Raw genomic sequence first — 19,700 nt, forward strand, 5'->3', positions numbered from 1 at the left:
ATATATGTATGTTGCATCTCTAATTTAGTAGCAGCAATTGTTGAGCTGAATCTTGTACCTATTATAACAATTTAAAAACTTCTTAAAAAGGTTTATAGCAATTTTTGCAATAACAGGACCCTATTTGCACAAATTCACAAAAGCAGGACCCTGGTTGAAAGAATGTGACTTAATGCTTATTTTATATTCACAAATTATGAATAGTTATTTCACAATTTTACAAAAACAGGACCTTTCACAAAATGTCTGGACAAACCCCTGATTATACTGGATATTGTTTTAGCTTTCTGTTCTAACAAAAGCCACTCTGAAATTAAAAAATCGTACATTGTTAAATACTTCTGACATAAAATTTGCCTTTCCCTTATATGTAAGTAAATTATACTTCCTTTTTAGTTTATATTCCCTTTCTAAAGTAGTCTGATATGTATAAATATCTTGGTTTTTCTCCTGCTCTCTGTGAAGCCTGTGTTTTAGAAAGTAAAAATTTTGGTTATTTTTTCTGCAGAAATTTTCAAAAGTTTTATCTTTTCTTCAGAATTAAATTCAAAAGATGCCTTTCTCGTGCATCGGAGTTAAATAAAATGCTTGGGATTTTTCTATTTTCGATTGATAATAATGAAAAATAATGAATAATAAAGTAAAAATTTGGTTTTCTTTTCTGCAGAAATTTCATTCTGAAATTTTTTAAGCAGTCACTACTATTGATTTTCACATAGTTTTTAAAATCTGATATTTTTTGTATGATATTATTTATTACAACAACCGAATCTCGAAATGAAAATGATTTAGTAACATCGAATGATTTAATAACCCTTTTCATCATCAGATTTGAGTGATTTCGTGGTCGATCTTTTTTTTCATTTGGTACTGCTACGGATTTCATGATGTATTTTTTTAATGTGATGATGATTTACAAAATACGAAAAAGGAAATCATCAGTGTGTTTTAATCCTACAAAATAGAAGAATATTCCCCATAATATTAGAATTAAGAAAAATATTACATTTAAGTTGTCGTTTTTGTTACTTTTTGTTGACGTTTTTGTAACATGTGTATTTGGTATTTGTTATTTTTAAAGTATATTGCAGAAGGATATTAGTATTAGAAAGATATGTTGCAGAGAGCTCGAAAAAGTTCTGCCCTTATGATAAGGATCATCCAGATAATTTCAAACATTTAAAAGTTGTGTTCTCTTTCACAATGTTTCATAAAATGCGTCCCATTTCACTAATTACTCTGTATGCAATATTTTCTGTTTTAAAATTGTATAATTAAAAAAAGAAATAAATTTCAAATCATTCTAGGAATAAAAGTTTTAATGTGGCAAAAATCGAAATTATAAACAAAATCTAAACAGGAAAAATATAAATAAATTGTGTCTACTTTTAGTTTTGAGTCAGGAATCTTTTGAACAAAAAAGGCACAGTAACCATCCATCAGAGAATCTTTGCAATCTTTCTACTCTATCATATACAGTAAAAAATAAAAAAAAATTAAATAAATATTAGATTCCGTATGGGAAGGGTTAACCATTTAGGAATTATTCTAGCTCCTCAAACTTCTTCTTTCATGCAGCATCCAGCCCAGTAAAATTAGACTGTTAGATCAAACTAATTTTTAGAAAACTGAAAATGATTTTATTTTCAGTTATTGCCTTATGACATCTAAGTGATGCATCTTACACAATATTTTGCATACATCCAAATTAAAGAGCATTGAATTCTGCATCAAATGGTATACTTAAACATTGAATTTGGTCAAATTGTTTAGTCAGAATCAGTAATCAAAAATAGCTAATCTTTCTGTTCTGCTGAAAAGAATGTTGCTTTCACTTTCCAATGTCTTTCCAAATAAAATTTTAAAAACTAATGCCTGTAAAAAAAAAATGATATTCAAGGGTTGTTTTTTAAGTAAGGGCTGTTTTGTTGTGTACACTGATGGGTGACGCTTGCGTCCCTACTAGTGTTTGTGTCTTGTCTTGGCATTCCTTGGTAACAACTGTGCTCAGTTGCAGCTGTGTAGGTAAACTGTACGATCAGTTCTGTGTCTATAAAATGCTCAAATTTAACAAATCACTTGCCGTGTAAGTTACAGTCAGTGATGTGTTTTTAGTTGGTAAAAAACCTGCCTGCTGCATACATTCACTGGCAGATCTGTGAAGTAGCGAAATTCCCTGCCTTACTGATTGGGAATTTTGCTACTCTATGACAATGACCCAATGAGACCAGATTCCAACTTTATTGGACTTTTGTGGTTGGGAAGTTTTGAACCACCCCTCCTGAGTGATTTTCATCTTATCCGATATTTCGAACATCATTTTGATGCAATCACTACATCGATGACGAATACGTGAAAACAACTGCGGCCTCTTGGTTAATGAAGCAGGCGGCTAGTTTGTCTGAAGAGAGTATTCTAAATCTAGTTGTAAGGAATGATAAGTGCTTAAACAAACTTGTCAACTATGTTGAGAGAAAAAAATGAGAGGCATATGTAGAATCTGAAATTAAATTTGCTTCTTGAAAATATTTTTTCGCTTAGTTATTTTCAAACGACCCTTATTTAAAAAATAACCCCCATATAAGTTATAGAACATCAGATTTCGCTGCTAGGGAGCAGATAATTTTTAAAAATTTGTTCGATTATGCATGCAAAAAACCATTTAGGTTCTTAGGTTTTTTTAAAGTAAGACCGAGGTGATCTGTAGGTAGAATCACAATCAGTTTGAATCAGGAATTGTTGCTTTCCAGTGCACACAGATACTTTATAAACAGAGTGTGTTTAATTAATAGAATTAGTTTTTACTTATTAAGAGTGAATCTGTAAATTTATATCATAAGTTAACAATGCTTTGAATGGGAAAAATTAAAAGCAGTGGAAAAATTAATTATTTATCAGCAATAAGCATTTATCTGCCATTCATAGCCATGATAATATAAGGTGACTCAAAGGTGTCTTTTCAATTTTTATGCTTAATGGCATCCAATATTATAAAATTAGCTGTTTCTTACACTTGAATAAAGCAAAGTCAAATTTTATTTTCTTTCTATTGAATTTTGCATACTATTTGTTTGTAAGAACTATGGATTTTAAGAAATGGCTTGGTACAAAATTTCATATCTTAAAAAATAAACTCAAACAGGGACCCCATGGGTCACAGAGAATATGGAAAACCTGAAATTGTCTGGAAATTTTATTTTAACTCTGAAAAGCAGGGAATAGCTTGGGACATTTTAAATTTTTTACGAAAAAATCCTGGAAAATTCCTATATCTGGAAAATGGCCAATCTTGGAATTGTCAGTAACAGTGATCAGCTATCGAGATTCGAGTTAAATAATTCTAACATCTATCGCAATTATTTTATAAAATTCCACTTTTTAGTAAAACTTTTCCATGTTTCCATTCTCATTCTATCATATGTTTTTGCTCTTAAAATCTAATATTTGACACTGCAAATTAAAGAAAATCAAAGTTTTCTGATTAAAAATTGCATGTTATAGATAAAATATGGTTTGGATTTGTATTTAAATTTACCTGATATACCTGAAAAAATCAGTGAATTTTCTTTTTCTCTTCTGAAATTGAGTGGGAACCCTGATCAAAGTTGAACTTGCGTCTCCACTTGCCTTAGATTATTTGTGGCGTAATTAGAAAATAGCTTCTAACTTTTATCTGCAACTAAACTCTATATTTATAAAAGGGGAAAAGGTAAAAGTTGCTACTGTGATAAACATATACTAATAGTTGAACTTATCTATTGTATTCATGCCCTATTTAATTCGAATTTGCATGACAAAATGAGAAGATAATTTTTAGTTACCATGCATTAATAATTTGGCACAAAATGTACATGCTCTTTTTCTATAGCTTAGTATCAATTTTGTTTTGTTTCTTTCTTTTTCTCCTTCTAAATTTTGTGCCGACATATCTAATAACACTGTTTAATCTTGTTTCTTTTATTACGTGCTTATCTTTCGTTTGTTTCTTGCTTTGGCTCTATTAGATGCTTAAAAATCTTATTTTATCTTAGTAGCATAATTTTTTTAAACTAAGAAATAAAATTTTAAATAAAATTGAAGCGAATTCGAAGGAAATAAGTCCTAAATTAAAACACACTCAACCACACATCTTAATCGTTAATTATTAGTATATAAAATCTTATAAATCCCAGTGTTAAGAATATTAAATGAAATTTTCCGAAGTTGGAGTAGCGATAGGCGGCTTAAATTTTTTACCCAAGAAAGCTATAATATTTTAAAAAGGAAGAATACATAGAAAAGAAATGTGTGAAATAATTTTAAATAACTTTAAGGAATAAAGTAATATTTGTATAGCATTGAATTATGATTTGCAATATAAACAGTAAATTTTTTTTTTTACATAACTACATATTTGAAATTGGCATTTTGCATATGAACCTTATAATAGATATTAACCCAGTAAATTGGTTTAATACTTGAATTATTTTAAATGTATGAATTACGCTTGTAACTCTGGATTTTGCATGAGATTCCTGATTTAAGGCTTCAACTCCTGCTCTCTGAAATCGAACCAAAAATCTCTCAATTTTTTCTGATCATGGTGACCAACTAAGTACTGATAAATTTTATTTCTCCTATCTAATTTCTTGCTGGTGATACACCATCGCCTTCATCACTGGCAAGGCGATGACATTCTTGCACTGTTCTATTTCTGGAATTGCACTACAATTTTTAAACTTGGCTTAAAGATTCAACAGTCACAGAGCTTCATCAACTCAAAATTTGGCAATCGGGCATTGATGCACTTAAATCCATAATCGTTAAGTTCATAATCTCGTTAGCACATAAGTCCTTTATGATGTCCTGCGGCATCTCTTACTACGGTTGCTGTAAAAACACAGCTAAATCGATCTGAGGTTGCCCAACTTGCCACCCAACGTGGTGCCAGATATTCTCGTTCGGTAACAAATCTGGGGACCAAGCAGGGAAAAAGTAGTAATGTGACTGATTCATTCCTATGTCGTTCTTATTGAGTGTAACCGAGCATCATCATATTGGAAACTGACGACTAGGAGCCCTGCCGTGAAAGGTAACACACGTCACCAACATACCACTGGGCTATCAAGGATCAATATTAAGGGTGATCGTGTGTCGTATGCGATGATACCCCATATCATCACACCAAGTGTGGAAGTGGTTACCCTGAATAACTTTCGATCAAAAAATGGGATCTTCACGTTCTTCAACTTGAATGGCTGGAAGGGGTGATCTCAATAGGCTAAATAATTAGTGCAGACGATGTTTTAAGTTACGAAATCCAGGGATGAGATTTTTCCGCTTTTTAGCGGATTTCCGCTTTTTTCACATTTAACTCTTAAATTTCAGCCTTTTTATCAAAAATTCAGATTTTCTAAAAATTAAAATTTTTTTTATAAGTATTCCGCTTTTTCAGAAAATTCACCGATTTTCAAAAAGAAACAGAACATTCAAACTACATAGCTACTAATCCTTTCTCATTTTTACTTATTTCACCTATTTTCTCCCCTTTTACACGCAGCAGATAAGATTTTCCGAATTTTTTACCCGCCCTCCAGATAGATCCGATTTTCATAGTTCAAATGACGCTGCTTCTGACAAGCCTTTTAGAGGTCCCAAGCCTGGAATCTGCTAATATCTTGATTCTTATTCACACGATTTTAATATCAAACATAGCTTTTCATATTTGCGTGTTGCGATTCTTATTCACGCGATTTGAATATTGTACGTTGCGATTCTTATTTACGAGATTTAAAAATCCGATATTGTGATTCGTATTTACGTCTTTTTAAAAACCTATGTAGCGATTCGTATTCACGCAAGTTTAAAATTCAATGTGTTGATTTGCTCATGCGGTTTATAATATCAAACATTGATTTTCGTATTTATACGTGATTTTAAAATAAGGCATTGGGATTCGCATTCACGCATTCTAAAAGTTATGCATCATAATTCTTATTTATGCAATCTAAAAATTACGCATCATGATTCGTGTTTACCCTATCTAAAAATTATGAATCGTGATTTGTATTTACGCGTTTAAAAAATTCTATATCCCAGTATGTATTTTTCATTTTCAAAATCGTTTATCTAGTTTCATATTCATGTGATTTCAAAATCCATAATTGTTATTCATATTCACGCAATTTTAAGATCAGCTATCGCGATTCTTGTTAGAAGTAAAAAATTTTTTTAATTAGTTACTATAAAGGTGACTGTTTTTCTAACGACGATTATTAGTATATGTAAGTGTTACAACATCAGAGAAACTGGAAGGGAATATATTCAAAACTTACATTCTGTGCTTGCAAAGAAGAAAAAATAGGATTTGTCACAAGATGTTTGAAGATGGACTAACGACTAAATATAGCAAACATAAAAGATATAGTAAACAAAAGCAATCACTTAAAAAGGGATTTAATTAAAAAAAATTTGGGGGGGAAAAAGAGTTAATTAACTCATCATCAAAATTTTATTTATAATTGCTGTTATTTATGCTATAAAATGCAAAATTCTTATCAAGTAAAAAACAATTATCTAAACAGTTGCTGATTGTCATGTAATTTTTCAAACTAAAATAGCAATTTTTGTATGTTAAGGAATTACTATATATTTCTACTTTACTGTTATTGATATGTTTCAGAGGGCTGTAGTTAGATTAGACTATAAAATGAACATAATGATTCGGTCCATTGTAAAAGTTTTTTTTCCCCAATATATTTTAAAGGGTAATATTACTGATATATTTGCTATAAATCACATAGCAGTATTTATTAAAAGAAATGAAATATTAATGTATATTCTTAGTAGTTTTAATTTGCTAAACCAGGTAGTTTCTCAAGTAGTAATTGTCTCTTATGTGAACTGAGGAAAAATATAATTTCCTGCTTTATTTTTTCAATTGGTAATTTTTTTTCTCACTAAATGCTAAGTATCAATGTAATCGTTTTTATAATAATAGATTAGTACACAATTGTATGTCAACACATTATTTATTACCTTAAACTGTCTGGAATTTATTATTATAGGGTTGCGCTTGCGTAAAATTTACTATCGTGGAAATTCAGCTTTTTTGCGTTTTGGCTAATCTCATCCCTGGAAATCAGACGCAAAAACGTAAGCTCTTTGAATAAACACACCTTTTTTTCTTCTTCTTTTAAAGGATTCAAATTTCTGAACTCTAAAATATAGAGGGGGTAGTTGCAATCTGGGAAATATGGTCTCCATAGTTGGGTGCAGGAGGCAATCCAAAGTTTGGTCCCCTTAATATTAATTTTACTTTTTGCGTATTTCGCCATATCTCGAGAACTTTTTAAGCGAATTCAAAAAATTTTTCTACACTATTATAAAAATTCGTTTATCCCAAGATAATTCCATTCAAAAAAAGGTTTAGTAAATGGCTTAATGGCTATTCTTTTATTAAATAATAGTAAGAATTTTTTTTTATTTAAAAGGTACAAAATTTTTTTTACATCACTTTAAAGAATATGATTTTACATGACAAAATATTATATTTGAGTTAAATTGGTTGAATAGAGAAATCGAATTTTAAAAAAAGTCTTTATTTATGAAATTCGATATCTTGATAACCTCTAGTTGTATAACAGTTCAAACCTGAAACTGTTTTTTTTATCTCTCTTGATATTTTTACATCCTTAAAAAAATTTCGCTATATCTAGTCTCCCCCCCCCCCTTTTTTTTTTTTTTTTTTTGTTACTTTTTACATGAAGTTAAACGCAAACTTGTAAAATGAAAAATTCGAAAGAAACAAATATTCGACAACAACGGATAAATAAAAATTATTTAAAGCAAAAAGAAGAAGAAAAAAAGTCACGAAAAAAGCATTTCAAATTGCAATAACTTTCAAACGAATTGGAATTTTGGAGGGGGGGGGAATAATTGAAAATTGCTCTTTCAGTATGTTAAATTTTAACTCCGTAGTTGCATTTTAATGAGTAGAACGGCCAACTTTATTTTGTTGTTTTGCTTCAAGTTTGACAGATAATTGCTTAATTACTAATCGAATCTTAAATGTTTATTTTATTCCATCAAACTTCTAGAACATTACTCTACACTCCTTCGTAATTTCAAGTTTCTAAGTCTTATATCTTTATATAAACAAGCAAAAACAAAAGTGAAACAATTAAAAAAAGATTGCGATAACTTTCAAATTAGAATTTTTCTAAATTACTCACCTTTAGTGAACAAACAAATATGACTTCTTTCATCTTGCCGAATTTAAACTCTGTTGTTGCATTCTTGCAGTTTTTAGTGTAGTCAGCATATTGTTTCCTACAAGTAAATACTTCCCGAACTAATTATCGAATGTTAAATTTTTTCCCCTCCATACTCCGTGTAAAAAGTCGCATAGTTTTTGCGCAGCAAAACAAAATGTAATGTTCAGTTGAACAATATATGTAGCACAATTAAGACAAAAAGGATAAAAAGAGAGAAAAACGAAGAAAATTAAGAAAAATAGTAATTTTTATTTACTGTGAATAAGCTGTAAGCATATAGAACTCATAAAATGAGTTAAAAATATAGAGAAGGCATGGAAAATAATATAAAATAAATATTAATAAATAAAGAAGAAAAAAATTATTAAAATAAAATATTTGAAAAAAAATTTATTTAAAAAAAATTATTAAAAACCAGGAAAACAAAATATTAAAAAGTATTTATAATTAGTAATGAATAAAATCGTGTGAGCTGACGACTAGATAATATCTTTTCATTATTTTGTTTTCTTGTTTTTTTTATATTTTTTTAAAAATGTTTTATTTTAGTAATTTTTATTCCTCTCTTCATATTAATCTTTATTATATTATTTTCCATGTTTTCTTTGTATTATTAATTTATAAATATGTAATAATAAATTTATAAATATATAATATGTAATAATAAATTTATAATATAATAATAAATTTATAATATAATAATAAATTTATAATAATGTTATAATAATAAATTTATAAATACCTTATTCACGAGAGGCTGGGAAATGTTTTTAGGACCCAAATTGTTCTGTGCGCGTAGCACAGTTTGAGACCCTTTGTTCCAGTGGCATCAAATGAAAAACATATTCAAATTCAGTACAATAGTAAAAGAATAAAAAACATTTAATTCTATATTGACAAAACTATCTTTGAAAAAAAAAAAAAAAACGCGCTTAAAAGCAGCAGAATTTTCAAAAGAAAGAATAAATATAGCAAGTTTTTGTTAGAATTTCTTTTCTGAATTAGTTTTATGTATATCATGTATTTTTTCCTGGACTTTTACAAAACCTTCGGTGTACTGAGAGAGTTACTTTTGGCATTTAATTTTGCCTCTCTCTCAATAGAAAAGGTTTTGTTTTATGGCTTCCGAGGCCGGTATCCCCTGAAGACGCCGGCTTCGGTGATCATATTTTTATTTTTATTTCCTTCGTTATCTTTATTGCTATATTCAAATTCAGTACCTTACATTCTGTATAAATTGTAATTAATATTTTTTGTAATTAGTATTTTTGTTACACTTGGCAGCATTGTAAAAAAATTCGTTGTAAAAAAATTTCAAGTATTCGCTTTTTCATAAACTCGCTATATGAAGAAGAAGAAAAAACTATTAAAACAAGTTAGCAATTTAATTTTATCTTCTTATTCTAGAAGCGTATGAAATGCTCGCAATCACTTTATCGGCACATTACCTATCTATTATGTGAATTAAAGAGTTAAATCCGTTAAAGTGCGGAATTTACCTTGGAAATGTGCGTGTTAATGGTCTTCGTATCGTTGAAGTTCAAATGTTTCTATCAAGAAATTTGTTAATTGTATTTATTGACTTAATTCTTTAGACATAGAAAAATTAGTCAATGACATCATGTAATTTTGTTAAAATTAAACCATTTGATTCTTTGTATTCTAGTTTTCAAGGTGATTGATGCTATAAATTAATATGTTGATTGTAGAACTTGATTTTGTTATTTTGAGCGTATCGGAACATTTTGTTCTTCTGTAGCGTAGCTACCACGACAATTATTCAATTCCAATTTACTAATATATAAGACATAAATTCGATTCTCTCTGGAGGTACCATTTGATAGATGAAGGTTGACATTGTCAGTAGCCCAGCCTTACAGTTTCAACAAGATTTAGTAGGTAATGTGCAAATGTTTTGGTAGTTTTCAGATTATCTAGATAATTTAAGAAATATAACTCATTTTGGGCACTTAAACGGATAACCGTAGTTATTCTGAATCTAAGCTAGATCATATTGATTTCTACACTCTAGCGACGACACGTTTATTATTTTCGAAACATAAGAATTTTTGACGGTTAAAATATATTTCTCTAATTCAATATATACTTAACTTATTGAGGTGTATTTCCCCCTGTTTTTAGAAACGAAAAAAGAACAAAAACATTTACTTAAATCATGTTAGCTTTCCCGAATCTTTTTCATTCTCGATAATTTTTTTTTCTTTAGCGGAAAGTGGATATTTTTTTTCTTCTCTTCAACTCAACTTTTGTTGACCTTTTGATTTTATTTTCTTTCCCCCGTCCTTTATTCGCTGTAAATTTAGAATCAGGAATCGTACACTTCGATTTTTCGTCTCTCTCCCCGTGGCATTTTCTTTTCCACTTTTTTTTTTTTTTTTTTTTTTGTCTGTTTAATTTCATTGAACTTGGCTTAACTAGCTTTCTAAAGCCCCCCTCCCCTTCGTTTTCTTTTCTCTGTAGAAGTAAATTAAAGCCATTGAAAAGTTTTCTATTTTAACTTGGGAGAGTTGGTTTTAAGTCAATACCATTGTCAATATTCCCTTAAGCCAAGATTGTTATGTTCCTTTACTTATCGTTTCTAACCCCTCCTTTTTTTACAGTTGTGGAGAATGGTGCTTTTCCGTAAATCGCTCACAGCGATAGTGTTTACGTAATAAACTGAAAGAGACAAATGAAGCTCAAGCTTGTAAAATTAGTAACCACGTACCAAGTCTTTTCGCATATTTGGACGTTTGTTATATTTGAATTTTTCTTTAGAATAATATAAATGTTAGATTTAGAATTATACGTCGTCTTGCCTTAGATTTAGTAAACATTATCAATATAACGTTGGAGGAAAAAGAAATAAATACACAATGTTATTTTTTATTGATATTATTTTGAAGTTTTATAACGGATTAATAATGTAGGAGCCTTATTTTTATTTATTTGCTTTTTTTTTGTTCCAGCTTTACATTTGTTATGTTTATTAAGGCTTAAAGAGCAATTTTTTTTTATCGTCATAATTATACAGATTAAAAATGAATCTATATGCATTATTGTAAATCACTGCCTGTCATAAAAGTAGTTGCAAGTTTTTGTTTGCTTGCAGTTATCTTGAGTTTTCATACACCATTTGTTTACTGAAATATTATTCAAACGATTTTTAATATTTCGGAATTTTTTCTTTAGTTTAAAAGGTTTTAGTTAGCAAGTTATCCATGTTCAACTTTTAAAAAAAATTAAGAACAAAAATAAATAAAAAATAAGTGTGAGAAATCCAAATAAATAGTAATTTACTTTACCAAGAATCACAAAGTTTCATCTCAAAATTTCTAACTCCCTTTTATTCATAAAATTTAATAATAATAAGAATTAATTGCGATTTCAATTCGTAAGATTCTTTACTTGAGGGATAGTCCACCAATTGCATAAAATTGTGCTTTATTACTTTTTCATTTATTACTTTTTCTTTTTTTTTTACTTACTATTTTTTTTCATTGTATTATTATTTTTAAAATTTTCGGTACTTTTAAGTTGTTTTATAAAGAAACTACAAAATATTTATAGGCAAGATTTTAGAAAAGTATGAAGTGAGGGGCTTTCGCTATTATGTATAAATGAGCAAAAAATATTATTTTATTCAGATTTGTAATTCCAAAAAACTTTAATTCATCTTTTGATGATTTAATTTAAAAACAATTGTAATAAAAAAATCATTTATAGCATTATTTAATATTTTGAATGTAGGGACCGTATAATAATTTACTTCCAACAAAAATATTCAGCTTCAATATTCATTGTATTTACACATCAAAATTATTTAATTACAATTCGTAAGATTCTTTACTTGAGGGACAGTCCACCAATTGCATAAAATTGTGCTTTATTTCTTTTTCATTTATTACTTTCTTTTTTTTTTTACTTATTATTTTTTATCATTCTGTTATTACTTTTAAAATTTTCAGTACTTTTAAGTTATTTTATGAAGAAACTACAGAATATTTATGGGCAAGATTTTAAAAAAGTATTGAAGTTAGGGACTTTCGTTATAAATGAGCAAAAAATATTATTTTATTCAGAATTGTCATTCCAAAAAACTTCAATTCATCTTTTGATGATTTAATTGAAAAACAATTGTAATAAAAAATCATTTATCGCAAATTTGTTTAATATTATGAATGTAGGGACCGTATAATAATTTACTTCCAACAAAAATATTCAGCTTCAATATTATTTGTATTTACATATCAAAATTATTTAATTTTTTTAAGCATTTCATTAAAGAAATACTGAACCAAGTAACAAATTTTAATAAAAATTTATTTGAGGAAATTCACTAATTTACATTTGTGATATGAATTTATTAAAGTTTTCTTGCTTATTTCTTTACATATCCTTTAAATTCAATTTAGTTCAATTAATTATGATTTTGAATAAAATTTTCTTTACATGATTGTGTAAAATAATTATTAATTTAAAAAATAGAATGATCCACTCAATGTTTATATTTAAAATTGTGCATAAATTGTTTTTATGGTGTCTGATATAACTAAGAAAAGAATTCTGTCAGAAACTGGTTATTTTATTATAATCATGTAACTTTAAAAATTATTTTGTATTTTGTTAACATATGTACAAAGAACTTTCAAGAATATGAAGGGGGAAAAATTTATTAGTTAGCATATCCTAATTGTGGTATTTTTTAGAGTGCTTAAAAATATTTTTTGAGTGCTTAAAAAGTACTTAAATTTGGCTACACACCCTTGTTTTAATTTCTAGAATATTGTTTGAAATGTGCAAAATTATTTTGTTCACACACACGTAGCTCTTCATAATTTCTGAAGATTTCGATCGTTTTAAACTTTGACGGGTGTTAGGATTTTATTTTTAACATTGATGTATTTAAATAGCTGAAAATAATTGAAATATTTTGCAATTCAAATTTAAGGTTGTTTTTTTTTATTCCATTAATAAAGTTTCAATTAATTTTAAGTACTCTTTTAATAGTGCAGTTATTTTATGATGCATAGCAGTGATAGACATTTTTACCTTTTAAAACATGTTGACTTGCTAAGTACGCCATTTGACAACAAATATTGCTTACTCTATAAGTCTATTTTTAAAATTTTTCTATGATGTTGCGTATCAGAGCAGAAGTCTTTGCTACTACATTTTTAAATTTATTTCTCTCTCTATTATCATTATAGTTTGTCTAAATTAAAGAACTCCTCTAGCCAACCGTTTGGACCTATGGTGGTGACTATAACGAGGTATAACTATTTCAAGGGTCATTGTTAGGACAGGTTTCGGCGAGAGAAAGGGAATATTTTTCTTTCGTCTATTGTGTTAGCCCTAGAGTGAAGACAAACTACCCTCTCTGAAATGTGCTATTCTTGTTTCCATAAAAGCAGACAGCCTCAGATTTTGTGTCGGGGGTGGGGGTTCTTATTGTAGACAAACTATAGTCTTGATGCTTGTTAAAATTATTACACTCTGATAAGTTTTTCTAAGTTCAAATTACATTATTTGCTATAATGTAAACAATTTCTTATTATGTGTTTTTTATTTCCTTAATAGGCATTGTACACAGTTGACTAAACTTCAAACTCTACAATCACAATGGTGTGAATCTACTGAAAAAAAATTAGAGGAAGATTTTGAGACAACAATACAGTGGAAACCAGTGCAAGTTGGTAATAATCTACCAAAAGCTGAAGTAAATATATCATATTAATATGGTTTTGAGCTTTTTAAAATAAACTAAGTTCCTATCACTTTATCATGTCTTAGCTTTAATTATTTCCTTTTAACCTACTAACTTTTTGAGGCAAATTTAAAAATAGAGGAATTTAAACTTATTAATAATCGTTACTGAAAAACTTTTCTGGGCCTTTTTCTCATTAAGATTCAGAAGAACAAAAAAATGAAAATATTTTTCGGATTCGATTAGAGGTTAATGACCAGTGTTGTAGAAGCAAATTTTTAAGTGGGAAAATGTTAAATGTTGTTTTTTTATGCACATTTTTTTTAAATGTAAAAAAAAAATGATAATAAATTTTGGTTATGAACTGTGTTTGGTTTCAAATTTTCTAAATTATAACCAACCAATTTTTTTCATTTTTTCTAAATTTATAACCTAATTTAATTCTAAATAAATAAAAAAAAAAAGAGTTGGGAATTTTAGTGTTCACAGAACTTTTTAGCCACCTTGAAAAGATCAGAAAAATTTGAAGAGATAAATAAAGGACAATAATTTAAAAATGCTGCAAACTTTTTTTTTAAATAAAAAACTTGTGTATGTACACATTTTCCTTGCATACCCTCACTGCTACAACTGTAATGTTGGACATGATATTTTAACTCACTATTTTCAATTAAATAGTGATATTTGAACTATCAATAAAAATTTTATGAATGAGCTAATATTTATTTTGATTTCAATCCATATTACCCAGTCTGAGATAGGGTTCGAAGGTTAAGAACCATCCATCCTACCAGGAACCATCCTAATTAATTAAACCAGTTGCTGGTCGAGTGGAAAAGAAATTTGATTTATTAAAAGCTATTTCGTAGTGATAAAAAAGTAATAGGATAAAAACAATACAAGTAGGAAATATTGAAGTCATTCTGGCAATATTGAAAAAATAATTGTTATAATCTTGATGTATTAAACGGCTGCAGTACATAGCCAATTAGGAAATACTTCACAATCTCTGGAAAAGCTTAAAATTTTCCTAAACATTCCAAAATTTAAAGAAATTTAGTGTAAAGAATAGAAATTTGTGTGACAGATGAAAAATAGTCAAAAATTAAAACAGTCAATTCAGATCTGCATTAGCTTCTTCACATTCACTTATTAAATTGCTGGCATTACTCAATAATTAAAAGTAAAATACAAACAGTACAGAGTTTAGTTTCCGTAAATACATTGTAGTAACGTTATGTTTGATATCATTGTTTTACCTAATTAATTTTTTTACATATGTATAATATATGTTATTATCAATACATGTTAGTAATAGTAATGGATATACCGATAAAGTTAGAAAAAAGATTCATTACCATTTTTAAACAAATTAAATATGTCCTAGAAATTTCTTTCATCAAAACTTGAACTATTATGCTGACAAAACATGTTATAAGAATAAGATAGTTCAACTTTTTCACTTTCAATTCTATCACTGATCTGCACGGCTGTTCCCGAATGACTTGTCATTACATGCACCTGTTAGTCAAAAACTAACTTATTTTGTAAATATTATACACAAGTCTGCAAAATCTCGAACTGTACTGGATTTTCTAGTAGACTACTGGATTTTGCCAGTTTCTACTGGTTTAACAAAAGTTCTCCTGGTTTTTGAAAATTTTAGAAAATTCCCTGAAATTGAGTAAGTTTTCTCTAAAAAAATCCCTATTGAATAGAATTTTTGTGTAGTTTATTGCTTTCTTGAATATTTAAGTAAGAGTCACTAATACATAAGGAAGCGAGCCTCATTTATAAAACTCGGTTACTATCTTCCATGAATTTAATGCCCATTACTATTCAAAATTATGAATAAACATAGTAACATAACATTTCAAGATCATTTAATGTGAAATCGTAATTGGAAAATATTGCAGTTTTTCTATTTGGTGATTATAAAAATTTCTAAAATTCCCTGTGTATAAAATATTTATATTTTGTAAAATATACTGGATTTTTTTTCCTACCCGTGTTGGCAGCTATGGATATAATTAATTTTAGTTCTGTAATTTCCAATTTTTGAATTTTTTTTTTTTTTTACTCTGATGTGATATTGCCCTTCTATTGCCTACAAATGCTTGTTTTCATGTCTCTGTTTTAATATCTATCTTCATTTGTAGTTAAGTGACTTTTGCTTTATTAAATGCGGGACCATCTTATAGAAAATAAACAATGTTTTTCAGATTAAGTGTGAAATACCTCATGAAAATACTGCAGCTGAAATTCAGGCAGCTGATCACCTTGATGTCACCTTTAGTATTCAAAATGTTCGACCCGATCCCATTGTGCAGTGTTCCATTTTGGATGGGCCAGAGAAAGAAGTTCTGCATGAAGCTGTAAAACACATAAAAGTATCTGCAGCTGATAGCAATAAGTATGTTATTGTTTTTTTTCATCTATTGTTTGAAAATAAACAACCTCTAATCACTGAAAATTCTGTAATATCAAATATAGTTTCTGCTAAAGTAAGAACTCCCCTAGCCATTCGTCTGGATCCATGGTGGTGACTATGGTAACGAGATATAATTATTTCAAGTCGGAGTTTAGGGTCACTGTTTAGGACATGGGGTCGGCGAGAGAGAGGTAATCTTCTTCTCTGGTCTATTGTTTTTGCCCTCGAGTGAAGAGGAGCTACCTTCCCTGAAATGTGCTATTTTTGTTTCCATAGCAGCAATGGGTCCGAATGTACGTCTACTGAGATGGGTTCAGTGAAATTATTGCACTCTCATGTGCAACTCTGCTGCATTTTGCAAGATATTCTCAATTTCAGACTTCATTTTCCACTCTCTGATATTGAACTGAAAAATCTCTTGATAATTTTATGATGGCTAATATAATCAAGGAAAGAGTTCTTTCTCAGAAACTAGTTATTTTAGTAAAGTCTTTTTTTTTTTTTTTAATGCTTAAAAACTACTTTAAAGGTGCATATTTTTTGTTGAAATATTTTTTTATACAGGTGTTATATCAACACCCGAATCTTAAATTTCTATAATAACTTTTTGTCATGCTCATTTCATTATTTTTTTTGGGCGTTTCCACATTGTTATAAAATTTTGATGTTTTAAATATATTATTACTATAGACTAATTTGTGCTTAAATAGTGCTTATTTTTTGTTAGATTTGGATACGCCCATGAGTTAAAAAATTTTGGGCTGTAAGTATAAAATTGTATCTAATATTTATCATGGAAATTTTTTTAATTAAATATTAAGTATAATTTTGTTTTTATTCCATCCCCATCTCTAAATTTTGGGGAAAGTCTTCTCATAAAGTTGAAGGAAAAATTGATCAGTGGAATTAAGGAGGAAATGTAACAAGGTTTTTCAAAGCTTACAGGAAATAATTATTACAATAGATTTATCCTAAAATTGTTGGATTTTAGTTTAAATTTTAATAAAATTTTTAAATTACTGGAGTCTGAAAGGAATTTAATTCTAATTTAAAAAAATCAAATTATGATTTTTAATTATTGCTATAATTGTGGAAATGTTTCAAATCTGTCCCTTCTTAAATGATTTTTTTTATAAAAATGATTTTAAATAAAAGTTTCTAATGATTATAAGAAAAAAAGTTCCGCAACTACAACTGTAGCTGCACTGAAGTAATGTACATGGACAGTGCACAAAAAGAGAGCACTGCATAACTTTTGATCTAGAAACCATATAACAAGTAGTAAGACTTGATCTTAATGGTTCGAGGAACTAGCCTTTAATATTTTAATAAGTTCGACCGATATTTTAAGTTACAAAGTCAGACATCATGAATGATCCTTTGTATAAACATGCTTTTTCTTATGGATCGGGATGCTTGATCCTAGAAAGAAGGGGGGGTTAGCTACATTCTGGAAAATATGATCCCAAAGGAACCCTATTGTATCCTATTGAGTTGCAATTTTGCTTCATTTGTTTCTCATGTTTGCCTGTAATATTGTATGAACACTAATCCTTTAAGTTATTATGTAAGTTATTTTTTTAAAAAATATTTTTTGTTTCATTTTATTCAATGAAATATATTTTGATAATTTATTATCAAAATTTAATTAAATACTTCAGGACTTTTTCTAAGTTATTTTATAAAAGTTTACCATGTTTATTTTTGCCATGGTATTATGCAAAAGCTTGCTTTTCACATTGTTCTATTCTATGTTTTCACCACAATCCATTTTGGCATACAGTCAGTCGGTGGGGTATGAAAGCACTAATCGTTTCTTATGTTGGATGAAATACTTTGCGAGTAAGCATGTGAGTCTACTAAACTGAGTGTGGTGAGACTATTGCACTCTTGTGTGCAATTCTGCTGCATTTTGCAAGATATTCTCAATTTCAGGCTTGATTTTCCACCCTCCCGATATCGAACCAAAAAATCTCTTGATCGTTTTATAATAGCTAATATAATAAATAAAAAAAAAGTTCTTTGTCAGAAACTAGTTATTTTATCGGGATGGTGTGAAGTCTTTGAAAATTATTTTGTATTTTGTTAATGTATATAGGTGCTTAAAAATATTTTTTTGAGTGTACGTAAAAGATGCTTTTTCTGTTGAAAGATTCGGCTACGCACGCTGAATGAGGAAGGTTGAATCTGACGTATTAAATGTTTTATTTATGTAATTTCTAATTTTCTTCTTTAGGGAGACAGTTACAAAAGAGAATGGAACCAAGGCTAAAAAGAACAAATCCTGCTTTTGGCGCTATGTTGCAGCTGCATTCCCTTTTCAGGTGGCTCTAGTCCTCCTTTACTGCATATCATATTTCTTAGACCCACAGTGCTGTGAAAACACAAATAATTATGATTTCACACTCTTGCCTCAACTACGATATTTCAAAGGGCCACCACCAGCCTGAATTTCTTTCATTTGTTGGACTCCTTTCTGATTGTCACCGGTGTAAACATTCTTACTTGTACTGCACAAAAACATGTTTGTAATTGTTAACATCATCTGACTGTTGCACTCAGTCTTTTAAATTAAAACTCTTGATTTATGAAGTTCAAAATGTGATATAATTTAAACTTGTTTTTAGCGTTTTATGTTCATATATCATTTAAGTTTAAAATTATTTTCAATATTTACTTTTTTACCCCTTTTTTGAATTCAATGAATAATTATTTTTAATTGCTTTATTTACGTTAACTGACTATTTAAAAAATTTTGTAAGGTAATTTAAATTATTTCGAATTCCTTATTTAATAAATTATTTTGAATTATTTTGATTTTTTTTTTAATATTCTCTAAAATTATTAATTTGCATTGTTAATTATTTGTATTTATCTTAACATTGCAGGAGAATTCTTTTAGTAATAGAATAATTAAATTAAATTGTTTTTAATATTTTAAATTACCTGATCAGTTTAAAAAAAACAAACATTGTAGAATGTTTATTTAATAATAAAAATTTAATATTTCTCATTCATTTACTTTGTGAGAAGTATTTATGTCTGTTAATTTGGCTTATGATTACTTAGTTATTCTGTTAATTAGTTATTTATCTTGATATCTGAAGAATCGTCCAATTTTTCTATATACAATTTCTATAAATAATATTTTAATTGTTTCTTAATATAGTCTCTCCCATTATCTTGTGCAACTGTTTCCCCCTTGAATACTTGTATATAGTTGGTTTTGCCATCTTTTATAATTTTCAACTAATATCTTAGCAATTATTATTCCTATTTGAATCGCATATCAAAAAATAAGATTAGT

General features: G+C 28.3%; 1 protein-coding gene across 3 annotated transcripts in view; it reads left to right on the top strand.

Annotated features, from left to right (window-relative positions):
- LOC107438976 (uncharacterized) overlaps positions 1-19,362 on the top strand; it is a 73,507-nt gene extending 54,145 nt beyond the window's left edge. For all 3 annotated transcript variants that reach the window (XM_043046103.3, XM_016051410.4, XM_016051411.4), the window contains exons 17-19: positions 13,836-13,974; positions 16,185-16,375; positions 18,630-19,362. In XM_043046103.3, coding sequence (XP_042902037.2) covers positions 13,836-13,974; positions 16,185-16,375; positions 18,630-18,843 — 544 coding nt within the window. In that variant the 3' untranslated portion in view covers positions 18,844-19,362. The remainder of the gene's footprint in view (positions 1-13,835; positions 13,975-16,184; positions 16,376-18,629) is intronic.
- Positions 19,363-19,700: the final 338 nt, after the last annotated feature.

The sequence above is a fragment of the Parasteatoda tepidariorum genome, chromosome 8, assembly GCF_982258835.1.
Source record: "Parasteatoda tepidariorum strain Cologne lab strain chromosome 8, Ptep-v5.0, whole genome shotgun sequence".
Classification (NCBI taxonomy): Eukaryota; Metazoa; Arthropoda; class Arachnida; order Araneae; family Theridiidae; genus Parasteatoda; species Parasteatoda tepidariorum.